Below are 18,246 nucleotides of genomic sequence, written 5' to 3'. Positions count from 1 at the left end.
AATCGAATCTAAGTATATTCAGCTTATTGATTAGGGTTCTAGAGTAATATCTGAGAAACTGGCAACTTTTTGCTTACGTTATAAATGAAAAATTGCATTATGCGTTTTCCTTTCAATATTTTATCATGTCGATGGTCTAGAATCTAGAATATATGTATTCTATATGCAAATGCTACTTGAAAAACGTGGCATTTGGCTAATGCTGTTTCCCATTGGTTACTAAATGTGATAAAAGATGAACTACCTTGTCGGGTGATACAACTTTGTACTAACTCAAGGCTTTCTTAGTCAACTACCTGTCATTTGCTGTAGACTATGTACATACATACATAGGGCAACATTCAAAAAATAGCCGAACCGGTAAGACAATTATGGTATTCAACATTAGCCATTTATTACAGATAGAACTGACGTTGTCTTGCATATGATTTTAGGTACAGGTCACTCAGTTGGGTTTCTTTCCAATTAGGCGTTTCAAGTTATGTCAAAGGCAATATACGCTAGCAATCCGCAAATGCTTCTTTACGCAGCGAGGCTTCTATGCGCGGATTTGAGTATATATTGTCGCAGTTTTCGTAAGAGAGATACCTTCATTCAGCCGTTCCCTTTTGCTATCGGACTTCAATAATAAGAAAATTGTATCATCAGTTAATTATGTCAGAGGCAGGTAAGTTCCTTCAACCTTGACGGCCTAATGGAACAACAATATTATTTCGTGCGCATGTGATCAGTATTATTCTGGAAACTGCAAGTTTATTGAGCTTGTTCAATTTTCGCAGCGCTATTGATATCATATTTGCTACCAACAGCTGCCAGTGCTCGATTATTTTACCTATTTATATGAGAACCGCTTCTTGTCAGGTGATCTTCTAGTTGGTCGTGTATTTTCTAAGGCTAAATGCATAATCGTTTAAAACAAAAATTTATCAAACTGGCAATAGTTTCGATCCTATATACATGTCAGAATGGTAGCGCAAGCCACGATGCCGGCTGCTACCAAATCGGTGTTTACTTTAGTTTCGGAGTATTAGGTCAGAGTACTGGCAATTAGTCCGCACAACATGTGCTAGCATAAACGCACGATATAAGAAGTGGCTCTGTATAACCAGCAGAGTTGGCCTCACTGCCAACGCACGGAAACGGGGGTAGCGAGGTGCACTTTATATCGAATAAAGACGTATAGTATGAGGTTGTTACAAGAATGACAAATTGTTTAGTTATGTGACAATAGGCGTGGATTAGTTCGTTAAGCATGGTCAAAAATCACTATAGTCATTAAGCACAAAGATCAGTACAATACACAGAAACAGACTAAAATTGCGCACATCATTTCTTGTCCCTATAGCTTCAAAGATTCAGGTGAAGATGCAAACGAGTATAGCGGAGTCGTGAACTGTCATTTTATATATTGCGTTGTTTGCTATACCTCGTTACTGTTTACCTGGGTGAAGCTGCCGCGCTTCTTACGATCGCCGGCAGAATTTCGAAATCATCTCACGTACAGTGCCACCATCGCAGATTTATGTAGGTATAGCTCAAGTGTTTTTCTTAACACTAATATTAGTAATAGCGTTGCGACCCAGTCTACTGTGCTACTGCGACTATCGCTGTGATCGCCTGTACATTCGGATAATAGAAAATTACTGTTTTATGAGATATGTCCGTAATCAAAGAGGGCTCATATTTTGCGCTTATCCAGCATGGTTTTGCGAATTAACCATGTTCAACGGGTGTCTGTATCGCCGTGAATGTTTGCGTTTAATTCCGTCCGTCCGTCTGCCTGTCTGTCTCTCTGTCCGTATGAAGCCTTCCGCTATACGAGGAGGCTCACGAAGCAGCGGCCGTTTCGCGATAGAATCCTTGTATCAAGCCAACAGCTGCCAGCAGCTGGTCGTCGCCTCTACAGCATACGCTGCTGTGTACACTATACAGTAGCTTCGCTCGGGAAGAAATAAAGGAGGGAACTGAAGACGACAATTAAATGAAGCAGTGTGGCATGTGACACAACGCAGACAACTACTATTCCTGATGCTGTCGTTGCAGCTACGTTCGAAGACGCAAGTCGCGCCCGGATTCATTGTTCAAAGCTAGCCAGTATGACAGCGCATTATTTTGCGTGCGGAGACTTGTTGTTGACATAATTTCAGTGGAACTACTGATGTGAAGATTGCTGTGCCTAGTACAGCTGGCCACCGGTACGTTCGTCTGTAGCTCAACGAAGAGCGTCCTTAACTCGTGACTATTCTATTGGGTTGACTCTTTTGTCGTGTTGTCTGTCGCGCACACTGTCTATCTCTACTCTTTCGTTGACTGCGTCAGAACGTCCCTGCTATTTGCTAGTGATAGACGGGGCTTGTCTCATTTGTACTGCAAAACATTCGCAGTAAGAGAGAACGCTGCCGTCGTTTGAAGACGTGTGTATTTGTTCCTTGGGACGGAAGCGTCTTGCCGTATACGCGAATAATACTGGCGTCAGCGGTGCTGTCTGCGGCTGTATTATTGTTGTCGTCGTGAGGAAAATATGAATTCACCGCAAGAATGTTGTCCAGGGTGAAAGAGTCGAATTTGTAAAGCGGACGCAAACGATCGCTAAGCGATTTCGTAGTAATCAGCCACAATACCGTGTTTATATATTCACATATGTATGTTGATTTTATTCTAAATCTACCGGACTTTTTCGTGGCGAAGAGGTGGCGTTGAGAATTGGGAGTGTGTACAATTAAGAGGCTATAGACTTCCCGGTCGCAATGGCAGATAAAATTCGCAAGTTTTTCCAAAAGAAGAAAATTGAAAAACAATTCAGAAAAGCTGGACCTGGCCATAAGCTTTCAGAGGAATCTTCGGTATCGGTGAGTAGATAGCTAGCTTTTTTAAGCAGTAGCGTATCTGTTTTAGCTGTGTTCAGTTCTCATTGTTACGCCTCAGTTCGTTAAAATGTCTTGACTACAAAAACAAATCTAGGCCTTACTGCATTTTTTTTTTTCTATAACATAAAACAATGGCAATTTTTGCATGTACATTAAGCCTTTGTGTAATACGTTGTTATTAGTAACATGAAGGGAATTCTCGGAAGCAAATTCGCTGATCTGTCGAAACGAGGCTCATCGCTTGAGCCGTTTCGAGATAAGACCGTCGTTGTCAACAGTTTTCTATGATAGTGCAACTTATGTGCTTATGACTTCCAATTACGGGAACTAACCTTTCTAACAGAAAACTAAATCGACGTTGATATGCTTTGCGTTCATATGCCATTGACCATTTATATCAACGCGTTAGTACCTTACATCAGCTAGCATATTTTACATTGGATGTTATTTGAAGATCTGTAAAGCTAACGTTTGTTTTTCTCATCGGTAGGGTTCCGGATCAAGAACAGGCGGTGTCTCCGCGGCCTCAGGATCCAACATCCATGGCAGTGTATCTTCTGAGCTAAATGCCCAAGTTTCTGAAACGGCTGCCCGCGCTGGGGCTGCAGCCCTCGCTAGGCTAAATGCACAAAAAGATGTAAACTTCTCGCTGTCGGCAATTCGCGCTCAAGCTCTTAAAGAACTTGAGCTCGAAAAGCAACAACAATCCGAAACCGCTGCGAAAAACGAACAGCTAAGGCAACAAGTGTTGCATCAGCATAAGGAGGTGCCTCCCCAGCTGACAAAAGATGGATCTGAAGGTTTACTCTTTCGTTGTCCTATGATAGGGTCACAGGTATGTGGTCATGCAATCATTGTCAAAAAGAGGGCTTATATATATATATATATATATATATACTGCGTATAATTTATTTCGAATTATGTAGTGCTTTGATGATATTGATCGTGTAAATCATGGTTGATCGAGAGAAATCGTGAAGAGGCTAGCAACAGTGTCATCTGATGGCTGACGCAATAAGTGCTCAGCATTGGAAAAATAATTACGCATTATATTATAAAAAACGCGTTCAATACACGGTTACACTACATATTCAAAATAACTAATCGAACATGTCGTTTTTTTAGGCATTGCCGAAGAAGGAACTTCGTGACGAAATGAAGAAGTTCCTCATGGAACAGCTAGAAGAGGAGCGAGGACTCTCAGCTGCCCTCATAATCGTTACCTGCAATGATGACAAGGGAGAAGCTAAGGTTCAGCATTGTATTGAAAAACTCTGCTTAATTCTGGGTAATATTATTGAACACCCGGACAACGTCAAGTTCCGTAAGATCAAGTTTGCTAATAAAATACTTATGGAAGCTGTAAGACCAATTGCTGGAGCAATGGAATTTCTTCAAGCAGCTGGGTTTGTTAAGCAGACGCTTGATGATGGCGAAGACTACCTCATTCTTAAAGAATCGGCAGACCTTGACCTTTTACCGGCGTTACGGGATGCCCTTGTTAGTGCGGAGCCGATGGAGATTGTGCTGGATCGAAATCTACGAGTCTTGAAACCCTCAAATACCTCGGAGGGCTTGTCTGTTTCGGATGACTTCTTTTCGTTGACACCGGATGAGTTGGCACGCGAACAGGCTGCAAGAACTAGAGACGTTGAACTTAGAACCCAACTACGGACAAAAGCTATGCGCGATCGGGATGCCAGACGTGAGAGTTTGTCGTATAAGTATACCTGTATCCGAATCCGTCTACCGAACGGTCTCATTCTGCAGGGTACTTTTGAGGTCGCCGACAAGCTGTCTGAAGTGATCAAGTTTCTTAGGGAGTGCCTACTCGATTCGTTGGCCAACTCCCATATCGTGCTTAAAAATGGCGCGAATGCTTTAATGTCGTGTGACGAGACCTTATTGGACCTTAAGCTATATCCCGCCGTGGTGCTTAATTGCATCGTGACAGACGCGCCGTCCATGTGTGATTATCTAAAAGCCGAACTCGTGGCGATAGTTCAGCACATCGCTCCTTGATGAAGCAACCCGTGGTTTTTAGTATACAAACATTTACAGTAGATCCGTTCGTTTTTGAAGCTAAAAAATGTTGGTGTATAAGCTCACCAATTTGTGAATTTGCTTATAGCTCGCCTGGGCTGAAAGCAAAAAGATCGATTCAATAAATATCTTGAGTCAGTCAATCAATCATGTTTGTCGTAAAGAAGCGGAGGAAGCGTTTGATTTAGTCTTCATAAAAAAATTGTAGTTACAAAAGTAGACCAAAGCACCAGCCCATTCTAGACGAATATAATTTAGTTAGGCAGTGTATATATATATATATATATATATATATATATATATATATATGACACGAAAGAAAATAAAAGAAAATATCTCGAAGTCCGCACGAGCGTTATTGGAATGTGACTAAATCGATGACTTGAATAGTTGCACAGAATTCGAATATTTATCTGTAAAACACGAGTTGTATTATTTCATAGCTACTCGTAAAGATATTCTATGGTATTTATACGATAGCCGGTATTTGTCATAGCTAGAATTCTTTGTCCATAGCTTTTTAACTCCAGCCATTTTTCATGTCATGATCGCAATGCCGCGCCCATATACAGTAAGACAGGGCTGAATAAAGGCACCACCGATTATAATAGATAGGAAAATCGGGCATTTTTTTTAACATTTTTTTGGATACTGAAAAAAATAATTTTCATTACGCCAAAGTACTATTTTCAGTGACAGGCACAAACCGTGAATTCGTATTAGGCAGGAAGCATTAATATACTGAGTAAATAATAAATGTGACTTTCCACTACAGCTGCGAAAAAAAGTTAACAATCGTAATATTAGAAAAAAACCATAGGGAATTATTTTATAGAGACTTTACGTCCCTTTCGCTACTAACGGTACATTCTTTTTTACCAATAATAATAGCTGAGTGAGCTTCTCAATGAAAAAAAGTGCATAATAACAATATGAATATGTTTCGAGTGTTACGTCGTTTTCATTTCATATGTTACTTCATATTCAGAATAATAATATCAGGACATTTATAGAATTAAAACAAAAACTAGCCAAGCTGGTGTAGTTTTGCCGAAGCGAAGCACTGAAGTAGAACTGGTTTCTCTCGATTGATCTCTTAAATGTTACTTGTAACTTACGATTTTATCGAAATATCAGACCTGTCAGTTTTTTTTATAATACGTAACACGTAATAATCTATCTATAAAAAAGCACCGAACACGAGAAAGACACGGAAGACAAAGTAATGTTTAGCAAAAGGTAGTTTAGCGAATACATGAAAAATGGTTATATATTACTAGCTTATTGGTAGACGCGCTTTGCATAGACCTGACGATAGAAGCACGCTACTAATTGTTGGACCTTTATTATAGCTTAAATAATTAAACTATATATTAGAAATAATTATATTGTTGAACTATCTGAAACAAATCTCAATGACGACCTTCTTCTACAGATCGCACTGGTGAAGACTGAAAGTCGAAGTTATAAGAGAAAGATAAAACCATATTTTCTCTAGCTCTAAACAAGAATATATAATGAACCCGTGTTTTTGCTTAAGACACGTTACCACACACAGTTAACTAGATCAATGCCTAACTTTCCGGTATAACTTGCGAGCTACTTATTCGTCGGAAAAATGATTTATCCAGCGGAGTTTTTATACTGCGCTCGCGCCTAAACGGAAAAGAATATCGCACTTAGACTGATATGGCTCAGATTGATACAAACAGCAAATGACAGATGATACCAAAAAGATGTAAAATGTGACAATGATAGGAAAACTTGCCACTTGGAGGTCGTCTGGAAACGAAGCGGGCGCTTCTACCAGACGTTGAGCAAAAGTTCGCTGGCGTCGGCTTGCATAGTTGATTCGCGTCTGAAGTCTGAAGCACTCTGTCCAACTAATTCGACAATGAAAGTTAGAAGCAATCGCAATATGTCCCGCACGTCAAATTGAACCATTTATTTCCGCCCGAGAGACGATAATGTGAGGCTACCAATTAAGCCATGTACATCTCTCAGTTTCATTCGTAAATAAAGTTCGAGCGCTTTTGGGTGTTTGAGTGTGTTTCTGTGTGTGTGTGTGCATTCAATTAAAATATTAGCAAAAAACGTGTTTTTATTTCAGCTTTTGGTGTTGTTTTCATGCAGTCAAATTACGGATATCGCTTATTACGGGTTTACACATTATGTGTACGCCAGCTCTGGGTAACTACCGCATGCAGCTTGTACAAAGCACAGGCTGAGGGGCTCAAGCCAGATACCTAATTTGCGTTTTTCTCGATACAGACTTTATGCGTAGTACAGCATTGCACAGTTTTAGTTTGGAAAGTGTTGTTTATTAAATAAAATAACTAGCTTATTTTGACAATATTCGGTCACATCCTTACAGTGCGTAAGACGCGTAAAGAGCAGAACATTGGCTCGACGTACTTCGCATATACGTAAATTTGTTATGCTATCCAGTTGGCTTTTCTGGCCACCACTATGTGCGTGGTACGAAAGTAATCCGTAACGTATACCAAGTAGAAAAAAAAAAGCTTTTTTAATAAAACCGAGAGTTGAACTTGCTTACCTGTAGAGTGGCTGAACCGAACATTCGTTTTGATTTTTCATGACCTACTTAAACAAGAACTAGAGCAGTAACTCGAAATATTTACACGTTGCCTATGTCCGGAGTAATGCTAGGGTAACACAAATGTATTTCATAATTATGTTGTTATCGAGATCAACATTTTTAGAGTGCAATCAAAACTTCCGGTGTCTCGATTACGATTAATCTTACTACAATGTATGAAAAAGAAAAATGGAGTTTCTTTATGGAATCTTTCTACTGAGACCAAATTTGAAATCGCTCATACTGAAAAAAAATCAAACTTCTAGGTTGATTTTATATTTCTGTTAACGCCATATGGAAACGAACAAATCCATAGTATTCCCTGTGTTACTCCTCGGCAAATGCACTTCGCTTAGCCATTTTCTGCACATGTGAAAAACCTGCACATATAACTTATGTATCGACTGTAGGCCACAGGGTACATATGGAGTATCGCCGGGCAAGCTTTGTCACACGACTTTCATGTCAGACATAATTCGTTTATCATTTTTTAGTCAATTTAAGCTATTTAAAATTAATGAAAAATGCAAAATGTTTAGCAAACTGAGACAACCTATATTTCGACAACTAGGCATTAAAGAAAAAACTGAATCCCATTACCCGGGTATTATTCAGAATGTTGACTATTTAGACGAAAAAAGAAACTAGTCAGGCAAATCGGAGTGTTTGATTAATGTACTTTTGTTTTTCTGAGTAATCTTATCTCACTGACCTTGTACAAAAATAAAAAAATACTGTTTCACAGTTGAGCTTTATTAACTAGCCTATGTTCATTGCGGTATTATCAAGTGTTCGATAGGGCTAATTTTGCTTCTTTTGTGCGTTTTTTTTTGTAAGTACAGATTTAGTGGAATCGTTAGGAGGGTGCTCGAAAATACGGTCAGTTGTGCTTGTTCTATCAGGAAAGGTGTGTATCAATTGTGGCAATGATGATTTGAAAAGTACGTTGTATGGTAGCTTTGTACCGTTCGGTTTGTAAGGATATTTGTGAATATTCGTTCGTAGAATACTTATAGATAGTAGTTAATATTAGTCAAAAGTAGTTTAAAAATGAATAGTTAAAGTCATGAAAAACTAAAATAGATTTTTGGAGGCCAAGGAAACCTCTCAAAACTCGAAGTAACTTGAGCGAATAAGTTCTTTAGAAGTTTGCCTTAGTCAATATCATGCGTAATGGACAGCTAAATCGCTGGCTAAAAAGGCCAATGCAAACTGATTTCAACCTCGCGACTCGGGATGATTATGAGTATACGCTCTCTACAAGACAAAAAAAAAGCGGAATAATCAAGATACTCTTTGAGCCGAACTAATCTTTGATCTTGCTTTAGGGTGGTGTTGGAAAGAGCACCACATGCGTTCAATTGGCCTTAAGTCTAGCACGTACTGGAAAACAGGTTGGCGTTCTCGACGTCGACCTTTGTGGTCCTTCAGTACCGCGGATGCTTGGAGTGAAAGGCGCCGAGGTTTGCAAAACGCATTATGTCTAGTATTCTTATCGTTATCTTGAATCACATTGACAATCCATATAGCTTACGTGTTCAACAGAATTTGCTGATTTTTTTTTGTTCTCTTTAATAAAATGTATGACACATAAAAGCTAATATTATAATAAGAATATGATAATCAAGCTTTATCATGAATTTACTATTTGTAAAGAATAATAGATATTCTGACGCACCAAAAATTCTTCGTCTCTCCGAAATTTGAATATTTAGGTGAATTTTCGTAGTGTACTAGTACAAAGGATAGGTCATGGGCAAAGCTTATCCCTGTATTATACATTGACAGGTGATGTATGGAGAAAAGGGCTGGTTACCAGTTGAAACTCGAAACATTAAGGTAATGTCTATTGGATTTCTCCTAAAAAATGAAGACGATGCAGTCGTTTGGCGTGGACCGAAAAAACATGGTAAGCAGTACTGCTATAAGAATGAAGGATTGTTTTAGTTTAATTAGAGCATGAACTAAGTTGACTTAGGCCTATAGCCTAAGGTCCTATACCCACCGTTGAGGCGTTCCTGTTCAAGAAGGGGACAGGTCGCAACATACTCTTTTCTAATCAAATTGTACATTTATTCTGAACTGACCTATCTTCATGTACACTAGTGTATGAACAGTGTAGCTAAGTCATTTGACCGAAATGTATATAAAATTGAAGTTAATTAATCATTGCTTTTTTGATAATAAGGGCTACATCTAGAGAGGGTACTGCTCTACCAATGATTTACGATGTTTTTATTTGTCGTCGTTACACTGCAGCAATGATTGGTCAATTTTTATCAGACGTGGAATGGGGCGCGCTTGATATACTATTGGTAGATACCCCTCCAGGAACATCGGATGAACACATGTCGCTTGTTGAAGCACTTCAAGCCAAAAAATTTCAAGTTGGGTAAGTAGAGGCAAAGCTTATTCATACGTCTTGTTTGCGCCATGAAAACTTTTAATCTTGAATATTTTAATAAAGGTAATAATAGTAATAGTCGAATCGCAACAATTTAAATAGCCATCACCAACTATACATAACATGTCTGACGCATAATGAAAATTCAGTGGTATTTATGGTCTTCATATACGAATAGGATATATATATATATATATAATATTAAATAGAAGCTGACTCTCTTGATTAATTATATGGCAACTACAGAGCTATACTGGTAACGACACCACAAAATGTAGCTGTTTCGGACGTGAGACGAGAGGCGACGTTTTCCGCTCAGGTACGAAGTAGCCGCAGAATACGATTGAATAATGATTTTTTAACAATGGGAATCGTGAGGTAGGCAAGCCCGAACGTGGACTGGGGTGGTCGCCTGCAATCATTCGCCCAACTATCATATCTCTATAAAATAGAAGAACACCACTAACTCGCTGTAAATGTCAACGTTATATAACGTTCGCGTGTACATATGCGTACTCGTCGTTCTAACCAATTTAAATAATATAATAATAATAGATAAAACCTTTTAAAAAAATAATTTAAACAAACGATGATCTTGCTTGTTCATCTATATCATCCTTTGCCAAGGACTGGCTATGCATTTGTTGTGAAGGTCTGTTTTCATTTAAAGCTTTGTTTTTTAGGAGTTTTCAAGTTACCTGATACGGCGCATGACCAACGAAGATTATTGATTTTTATGCATTTACAATAATGAAGTTACATGTGTTCACAGGCGGGTCTGCGAACGGTAGGCGTCGTGGAAAATATGAGCGGTTTCGTATGCCCTCACTGTACCGAATGCAGTCTTCTATTCAGCCAGGGCGGGGGCGAGAAGCTCGCAGAGATCGCAAAAGTTCCGTTTCTTGGCACGTTCCTTAGCCACTTTTTGTAATACGTATTTGCCCCATGCGGAAATAATCTAATCGCACTTTAATAGCATCAATGAAAGCGATATGATTTAGAACGTGATTAACCAAAAGAAATGGATTTTTCTATACATCAATTTATGTTTTCAAATTGCATGACCGACATTTTGAAAATGATTTACGCATTCAAATCTTGTACCCCAAAGGAGTATAAGGACTTTCAGTGGAAGTGGCTGTACACAGAACGAGCCAAACTGGAAGTATCTAAGTGGGTGGAATCTTACCAAATTATAGTGGTTCCATATTGTTGCGAAATTATTGAGTATACTTTACGCTCTATTCTCAGGTCGCGTACCTATCGAGCCGAAGATCGGTGCTAACTGCGATGCTGGCACGAGTTTCATGGATGCGTGCAAAGGGTCCAAAAGCGCCCGAGCGTTTGAGGATATCGCAAACAAGGTGGCCAACGCACTTAACATCTAGAAGTAGAAATGGGAAACGGTCACCGTAAATCGACCAATCTATATACATGCTGATGCGTACCTAAATGCCACATAGATAATACAGAAAAGCAAGTCGTCATCACTCTTCAAAAAAGTGCCCCGCGGTGTGTAATTCGGCCGTCGAACTAGCCAACACTACCGTTCCATTTGTGATCGGCAACGGTATCGATTCAATGAATGGAATAGTGACTCATACAAAAATAAAAACTTATTGCATTAATGCATTTTTTTTTATCATTCAGTTTGATCTGACAACGTTTTGTCGGCGGTATCAAGGAACTCAATGTTGTATTTTGCCCATTCGAAGGAGTTCGTGAGTGTTCAGCTTATCTAGCTTTAGCTTTGGAGTACTCAAACTATTTGCGTCAATTATGAGTTGTACCTTTTAATTAATGGTCATTAAGCATCAGTTGCTAGTCGGCCCGAGGTAAATATTTCAATGTTGATATGTCCGGTTAACTTTTTAGAAGCAAATGCTCCTTTATCGCTCTTTAATGCTCAAATTTGCTGAAATGTAAAAGTTCCGTAAGGCAGCAGGCACTACCTCATATTACAGGCATATACGGCAGGTGTAATCGATAAACTGCCTGATAAGCTTAGAATACGATCAGATTACTGGCAAAAAAGATACAGCCCACAGAGCACTATTTGACGTGGTGTTAAAGGGAAAAAGAGTACATTAGCTGATAGGAAAAACTTAAGATGGCCGGTTTTTTCTGCCGATAGCACTTATAGTTACAGACCTTGAACGATATGCCAAACACGAAGCCATTGCCAAGTGTGATAATACTAGGCTAGTCCTCAATAATAAGCATGATCTGCCTTATCCATGATGATCATCTTAGCCTCTCTCAAGTAAGCTTAAATTGATGAAATTTTCAAGACAATTTAGCGAATTTATTTCGTCACTGACACTTATTAGTTATGGGTTCCTGTATATAGTAAACTCCATATACTGAAAACAAACAGGGATGGCATTTTTTGATTCGCCTTAGCTTTGAGTAGTTCGCGGTTAGCCGTAAAACTAAAACAACGACCGTCGCGGCCAGGGATTTCTGTTAGCGTGATTCTGTCAACACAACACTGCCGGGGATACAAAACGTCGTTAGTCAAATAATATATGTTGCAGGTACGCTCTAACTATTCAGCCATGTTCAAGGCATGAGGTAATGGGCGTCGCCCCTCTTTTTTACTCAAAGAGGAGGGAAGGCATATTAACCATTTTAGCGGTAGTATAATAAGCTGTTGATCTGGAATAATAATGATCCTCACCTAAAAAATAGTGAGGTAATGATATAAAACCGCAATCTTTCTATTTTCTTAAGGCTTAAGCGTTAGGGACCTTTAGTTTTTTAAGTAATACAATATTGTAAATTATGTAGATAAGAAAAGTGGTAATTGAGGGCAACCATCACCAGTCTCTGGGTCAACCCTTGGAGTAAATTGAAAATTAGGTTTTGCGGTAAATAGAGCAATCATTCCTGTAACCTAATAACATAATGATTGATTCGATCATCTAATTCGGAATCAATCTGAGCGAATCGCAGTGACCACCTAAGCGTGAATAGTAGTAGTAGCGTATATGGTAGGTTATAACAGGGGTGTTTCGCGTATATGGTGACCGGTACAAGCTTCTCGCTTACAACGATAGTGATTCAAAGACCTAAAAATAACAATTTCAGTATTAATTCTCTTCGATTTCATGTACCGTACCATTAGTGTACAAACGACCATCGAAGGTTATCGTCGTATGTGTGTCACCAGTTAATGTTTTGAGTATTCGCTCGATTACTACTCAATTCATTATCATTTGACTGTATTTTGTTGATGAGTGGAATCTACTTCCAAATTAGGCCTTGCCATTACGGATAAACCGCCAGGCATTGTAACTCGACAAGCCGCCAGCCGCTTTTATTCCAAGATGAAGCAACGAGAGGGAACTTTAATAGACGGTGATGGTAATGGTGATAGAGTACAGTGTATCTTGAGTGTTCATTTTCGAACTGCCATTGATCGCACTAGCAGCGCTTCTTAATGGGGGCAGAATGCCCTTACACTCGAAGCCCCCGATGGCAATGAACTGGCATGCATCTGATCTATCCCGATGTGAAACGTTTTTGTTGATTAGGTCTAATAAAAAGAACATTTCTAGGACATCATTGTAAGACCCTAGCTGTGAGCACTAAACGCCTAGGTTGAACTTTATTGTTAGATTAGACTTTGGTAGACACGCACAATAGGCGTATTACTATCTTGAAGCGAAACGGCCTATGACTCCTCTATAGTTAAATTAAAATGTCTATGCTCACCCTTCTATCAAAACTCTTTAGAATAGCTTGATACAGATTGATTTATACACAAAATCGATCACTTTTGTTCACAAGGAAAGCAAAGCGGATATAACTAAAAAGACCTGGTTTCTTATTATGTTTTTAATCCCTATAAACTAATTTGACGAATGGATAAATAGGGCGAACATCTCGTATACAGCCACGCCATGCTGTATGCGACAGTTAACCTATATAAGGTTTCCATTTAATTAAATTTGAATGCTCGGGTAGAGCAGGTATAGAGGGTAGCTACTCCAGTTATAAAAAGCACGCGTCAGCTAAAACAAAAATACGTTAAATATTTTATTTACTGTATCACAATTAGCGCTTCTCTGCATTGCAGTGGTTATCTATCAATATTTATATAAATGCTAGCAAGAAGTATATATATATAATACATACGAGGTAGTTTTGACTACCTCTCTGAAACCCTAACCAAATTGGAAACTCTAGGTTTTATATAGCATGTAGGCCGCACCTTAGTCCAGGCCGCAAACCCTACGCAATCTAAATTTCATTTACATATTTTATCGTTTCAATATTTTTGTTCTTTTTTCGGTTCTCAACCAAATGTGGATTTTTTCCACACCCTAGGGTTTTTCGAATTAGTATATCCGGTATTTTCCATCACGTAAAAGTTTGATGCCTGTACAACGACGATGAAAGGGATACGTAGGACTTAACAAACCTCATGAACTAGTTCTATTACGATGGTATTTCCGTACACGCCGAACAGGCCAAGCAAAGGACTCAGGGTCTTCATGCGCGAAATAAAAAAAATTGGTTCCTCAAAATTCACTTTCAGCATGAGATCCCCATTCGATGAATGGAACAGGTAAGGTATGTTATTCTCTGTTACATGCTTCTCGGGGATACTGTACAGAGAAAAATCGGATTTGTCTTTTATGTTACTTCAACTTAGAAACGGTACGGCATCCTTTAGCTTTGTCGGATCGAGTTCCGTTGGTCCTATCCGACGAAATCCTGCCCACTCAGCAATTTTTGCTGCTACACGAATCGCTATAACATCACCAGGTATTAGGGGACGATTCGAGAAGCAAAATGAGTATTCAAAACTGTCCGTGCAAACCGCCATAAAGCCGTCATTGTGAAGTTTTAGATTCTCCCCATGCAAATCGTGGAACCGTAGTGGTTCTGATGACATCATGCACAGTTAATTCAGCACAGTTGCTACGTAGTAACGAAGATTTGCTTGCGAACAACTCATGGACTGCCAATGGTCTAAGGAAACAGGCCGACTTTAAAAAATTCCTCTAACTAAACCTTTCTCTATCTGTAAAATACGCCTATGATGACTCCAGTTATTTTACCAGGAGCCACATGACATAGTTGATTGTTAAATTTACCGAACCGTCCTGTTCACCTTCTACTCTACTGCGGTGATTGTTATCTGACTTCAACAAAAACAGAGACAAACGATTACGTTCTCTTTTAACGCGACTTTAACGTGGGTGTTCACGTTGTCACGAAGGTCTTATTGAGTTAGCAACAACTGGAAGCGTAATAATCAACAATTTACAATCCAGCGAATTTCCTAAAAGAAAAACAAATCTTATTTCGCTCTCTGTCTTTCTTCTGTTATAAATATATTTTAATTAATTCGTCACTCACAAACATACTCTACTTCGATCTGTTTGTTTCAGTGACGATCTAAACTTGTCAAAAGACAGCTGATGATTTGTACATCTAGCCAGGTATGAGCCGGTTGCAAATGAGGCAAAATCTAACCAGAAGTGCAATGTAAGTGTAATAAATAGCTAGTAATCATTTTATATCAGCGTTTTGCCAGGTGTTAGCATTAATACCACTGCCAGTACCCTCCCAATCCGTCCGCTTCTAGCCTTTCCGACTTCCGTCCATTAATAGCATCGCATTCCGCGCAACAATAATGCCACCCTTTGTGTGTGCCATACAGGGCCAGACATGTGCCCGTATCTTCGGGTGTACCCCGTCCGTCTTAGCCGTTGCAACAGCATCAGCAGATGGTCGGATGGCAGTGGCCTCCTCTTTCTGCCAGCTGATGACAGGCAGTAGTATGTCGGTTCTCTTACAGCTCAGCAATCCTTTGCTCGTGCCTCCTGGTCCGTTGCTGTTGTAGCCACGGTATTGGCTGCAGTAGAAAGAAGTGATATTTACTTATTGCAAAGGCTTTGCCACTCTCTGGCAACGAACAGGTACACCCCTTGTTTTGCCTTCCGACAGATTAGTGACATAAAGGTAGATATTAGTCAAGTTGCGTGAGCAGCAATAGTAACCAACTGACCAGCAGCAGTCAGCCAGCCTGCCAGCCAAGAAGCCTTCTTTTACTTTATCTTCTCTACTTTTATCTCGTAAAATAAAAAAGAATCAGTTTGCCCCCCACTTTTTCGGGTCCGTGTGCATTTCTTCGGCCTGTTGTCGTTAGCGAAGCAAACGCCCATGCAACGAAGCTGCAAGAAAGAAAAAATCGACAAAACGAATTTACTACTATAACCACGGAGATGGACAAGTTAGAAGGGCCACAGTTGTATCGTAGTTACTCTGACTAGAAGTGATGTTGCATCGAACAAAGGAATAAAGTTCTGGCAGTGTGCATGCGTATTTCTCTTAGTTATTATTGTGTGACAGGAGTGTTTGAGTATGTTCGAGATCGATTTCACTCTTTGCTGCCTCTGTTAGTTTTCGACGAGACTTTGGCCCTTTGAAGGAAGATGACACATACTGAATACAGCACGTCGTGATCGAGGCGGGCAGCTTAGACAGTGGGGGCCTTAATCTTGTCATTACGAAGCTGACGCGTTCCGTTGTTGCATTTGGTTATTTTTGAGGGAACTGAGTTAATTGCAATCGTTATTGAGGCATGGAATAGGCGATGCGGGCCGCAAATCTACCAGTATGATATCGTCTTGGATTACAGTGGCGGCGAAAATCGTCCTTCTACTAAACGCGGTGATCCAGAATTAATAATATTAATAGGGGGGAAGTCTTATTTTCTCGCTTCCATCTGCAGTTCTTCTCACCTTCGTTTTTCGCTGTGTGTGTATGTGCGTGCGCGAAGATAGTGATCGGATTAGATCATTGCAACTGAAATATGTATCTGAAAACCGATGCTGTACCATTCAGGGTCGACTGGGAAAATTTTGTTATGATCTTAATTTGTTTATAATCAGCATATCACTAAATAGCGTATTGATGCAAAACCGATTCTCGATGACAACAACCTGTTCTCATGTTGTCTTGTGTTGATAAATTGTTCGCCTTCATATCCGACTCATGTGTGAGGTTGACTGCTGTGCCGAATGTCCTTTAGTACAGGGTATAAAGGCGTCGTTGGGTGAACAACTGTGAAACCCCTTACACCATACTTAATCGATTGTATAGTCACATATATATCAAGAAAACCTGAAGGAAGTGGCCCGTGTTAAAGTGTTTAAGTGACCAGCCTTCGGAAATTTCTGTCGAATAGAATTTGTGACTTTCGTCCATTGTCGAACCAACGCCACAGTTAACCAGTTCAGGCATAACCGAGTTCGAAAGTCTAACCGGACACCTTTTGGATACACAAGAAAAACCAGGGAGTTTGCAAGATACATTCGATTCAGAAAAAATCTGTGACCCAACAACGTGTGCACGTTTGCTATTTTTGCCGTTTTCGTTCGGATTGTTGTCCTGCGTTTCGGTCCAACAGCAATCAGGATATCGTCCAGCCAACAAGCCAACGTAGTGCGACCGGCTGGGTGTGACTGGTGTAATGGAATCTGAGGAAACGCGAGCGGGCCTACTTCAGGCAGTGGAAATCGCCGTTAAAGATGTAAGTACATAGCTGTGACCTTATCTCAGCCCTTTCGGTCGTTCCTTCGCAGTTGTACAATACATTTACTAATTGACCAGAGGCGACACTGGCAAAAGAGCCCAACTCATACAAACCAGAAAACCACATAAAAACAATTCACAGACTCCGCCGGTTAAGAGATAACAAAAAAGCAACTGACTCAAGTAGTAGATGTCTTGTCAGCACTTTAACGTACGATAGATTACCAACGCGACGAACAGACTCTTCATTCGAAAAAACACCCATCTCATAGCAGGCTAGAAAAGCTCTAACCTAGGTATAAGCGAATGTGTGAATTCATCAAATACTGCGCTCAAAGCTATAGTCGATTTTATTTTCCATTGAAATCATGTGGTTTGGCGGACTTTATTGCTTTAAACTAAAATTATATATAAACAAAATATAGTTGTAGCAACTGGTGAATCTATATGAGCAGAGTTCATGATAGTACTGGAAGGAAAGTTTCTTACGCAGCAGTGATGATTCACAGAGACTAAAGTTTGCTTGATCATGAAATGGTAATATTATTACCTCACTCAGAAACGACATCACGAATGTTTTATTTAAATTCCAAAAAAAAATTAAATCATGTACTGCTTAAGGGCTTTTCTCGGAATCGAAATTAGAGACTTAAATCGAGAATGCTTTCTAAGCAAAGCTTGCAATATTTAGATAATACAGTTGGCCAGTCTCTTTCTCTCTCCCTCTCCCTCCCTCCCTCTCTCTCTCGCTCTCTCTCTCTCTCCCCTCTCTCTCTCTCTCT

General features: G+C 39.7%; 3 protein-coding genes across 10 annotated transcripts in view; all 3 read left to right on the top strand.

The window, feature by feature from the left end:
- The first annotated feature begins 530 nt into the window (after nucleotides 1-530).
- Nucleotides 531-11,541, top strand: Nubp2 (NUBP iron-sulfur cluster assembly factor 2). 2 transcript variants are annotated; one of them, XM_022803310.2, is made up of 8 exons: nucleotides 531-667; nucleotides 8,352-8,416; nucleotides 8,838-8,972; nucleotides 9,298-9,418; nucleotides 9,769-9,901; nucleotides 10,160-10,232; nucleotides 10,686-10,805; nucleotides 11,165-11,541. In XM_022803310.2, exons 1-8 carry the CDS (start codon nucleotides 655-657, stop codon nucleotides 11,327-11,329), a joined length of 825 nt encoding a protein of 274 aa, XP_022659045.1. In that variant the 5' UTR covers nucleotides 531-654; the 3' UTR covers nucleotides 11,330-11,541. The 2 variants fall into 2 exon arrangements, with proteins under 2 accessions (XP_022659045.1, XP_022659046.1); XM_022803311.2 differs by having other exon boundaries at nucleotides 10,686-10,818.
- On the top strand, nucleotides 1,401-6,968 carry Gint3 (GDI interacting protein 3). 2 transcript variants are annotated; one of them, XM_022803309.2, is made up of 4 exons: nucleotides 1,401-1,524; nucleotides 2,689-2,849; nucleotides 3,358-3,702; nucleotides 3,993-6,968. In XM_022803309.2, exons 2-4 carry the CDS (start codon nucleotides 2,748-2,750, stop codon nucleotides 4,887-4,889), a joined length of 1,344 nt encoding a protein of 447 aa, XP_022659044.1. In that variant the 5' UTR covers nucleotides 1,401-1,524; nucleotides 2,689-2,747; the 3' UTR covers nucleotides 4,890-6,968. The 2 variants fall into 2 exon arrangements, with proteins under 2 accessions (XP_022659044.1, XP_022659041.1); XM_022803306.2 differs by having other exon boundaries at nucleotides 1,414-1,524; nucleotides 1,807-2,849.
- Nucleotides 11,542-15,555: 4,014 nt separating the features above from the next.
- LOC111249477 (uncharacterized) overlaps nucleotides 15,556-18,246 on the top strand; it is a 19,951-nt gene continuing 17,260 nt past the window's right edge. For 2 of the 6 annotated variants that reach the window (XM_086986614.1, XM_022803383.2), the window contains exon 1: nucleotides 15,558-17,462. Coding sequence is in view for 3 of the 6 variants with exons in the window: in XM_022803382.2 (XP_022659117.1) it covers nucleotides 17,403-17,462 (60 nt within the window). In the remaining 3 variants the exon portion in view is untranslated. Of the gene's footprint in view, nucleotides 17,463-18,246 lie in introns of all 6 variants that reach the window. The other 4 variants (XM_086986613.1, XM_022803382.2, XM_022803381.2 and 1 more) reach the window with 4 other exon arrangements.

This window comes from Varroa destructor, unplaced genomic scaffold (assembly GCF_002443255.2).
Source record: "Varroa destructor unplaced genomic scaffold, Vdes_3.0 BEIS01000004.1, whole genome shotgun sequence".
NCBI lineage: Eukaryota > Metazoa > Arthropoda > Arachnida > Mesostigmata > Varroidae > Varroa > Varroa destructor.
The sequence above is the reverse complement of the archived record's forward strand: the minus strand, read 5'-3'. Positions and strand labels throughout refer to the sequence as shown.

Coding starts and splice junctions, on each gene's coding strand:
- Gint3 (XM_022803309.2), top strand. CDS start 2,748: ATGGCAGATAAAATTCGCAAGTTTTTCCAAAAGAAGAAAATTGAAAAA. Junction 2,850..3,357: donor CAGAGGAATCTTCGGTATCG/GTGAGTAGATAG, acceptor TCTCATCGGTAG/GGTTCCGGATCAAGAACAGG. Junction 3,703..3,992: donor GTCCTATGATAGGGTCACAG/GTATGTGGTCAT, acceptor TCGTTTTTTTAG/GCATTGCCGAAGAAGGAACT.
- Nubp2 (XM_022803310.2), top strand. Junction 8,973..9,297: donor TTGGAGTGAAAGGCGCCGAG/GTTTGCAAAACG, acceptor ATACATTGACAG/GTGATGTATGGAGAAAAGGG. Junction 10,233..10,685: donor AGGCGACGTTTTCCGCTCAG/GTACGAAGTAGC, acceptor ATGTGTTCACAG/GCGGGTCTGCGAACGGTAGG.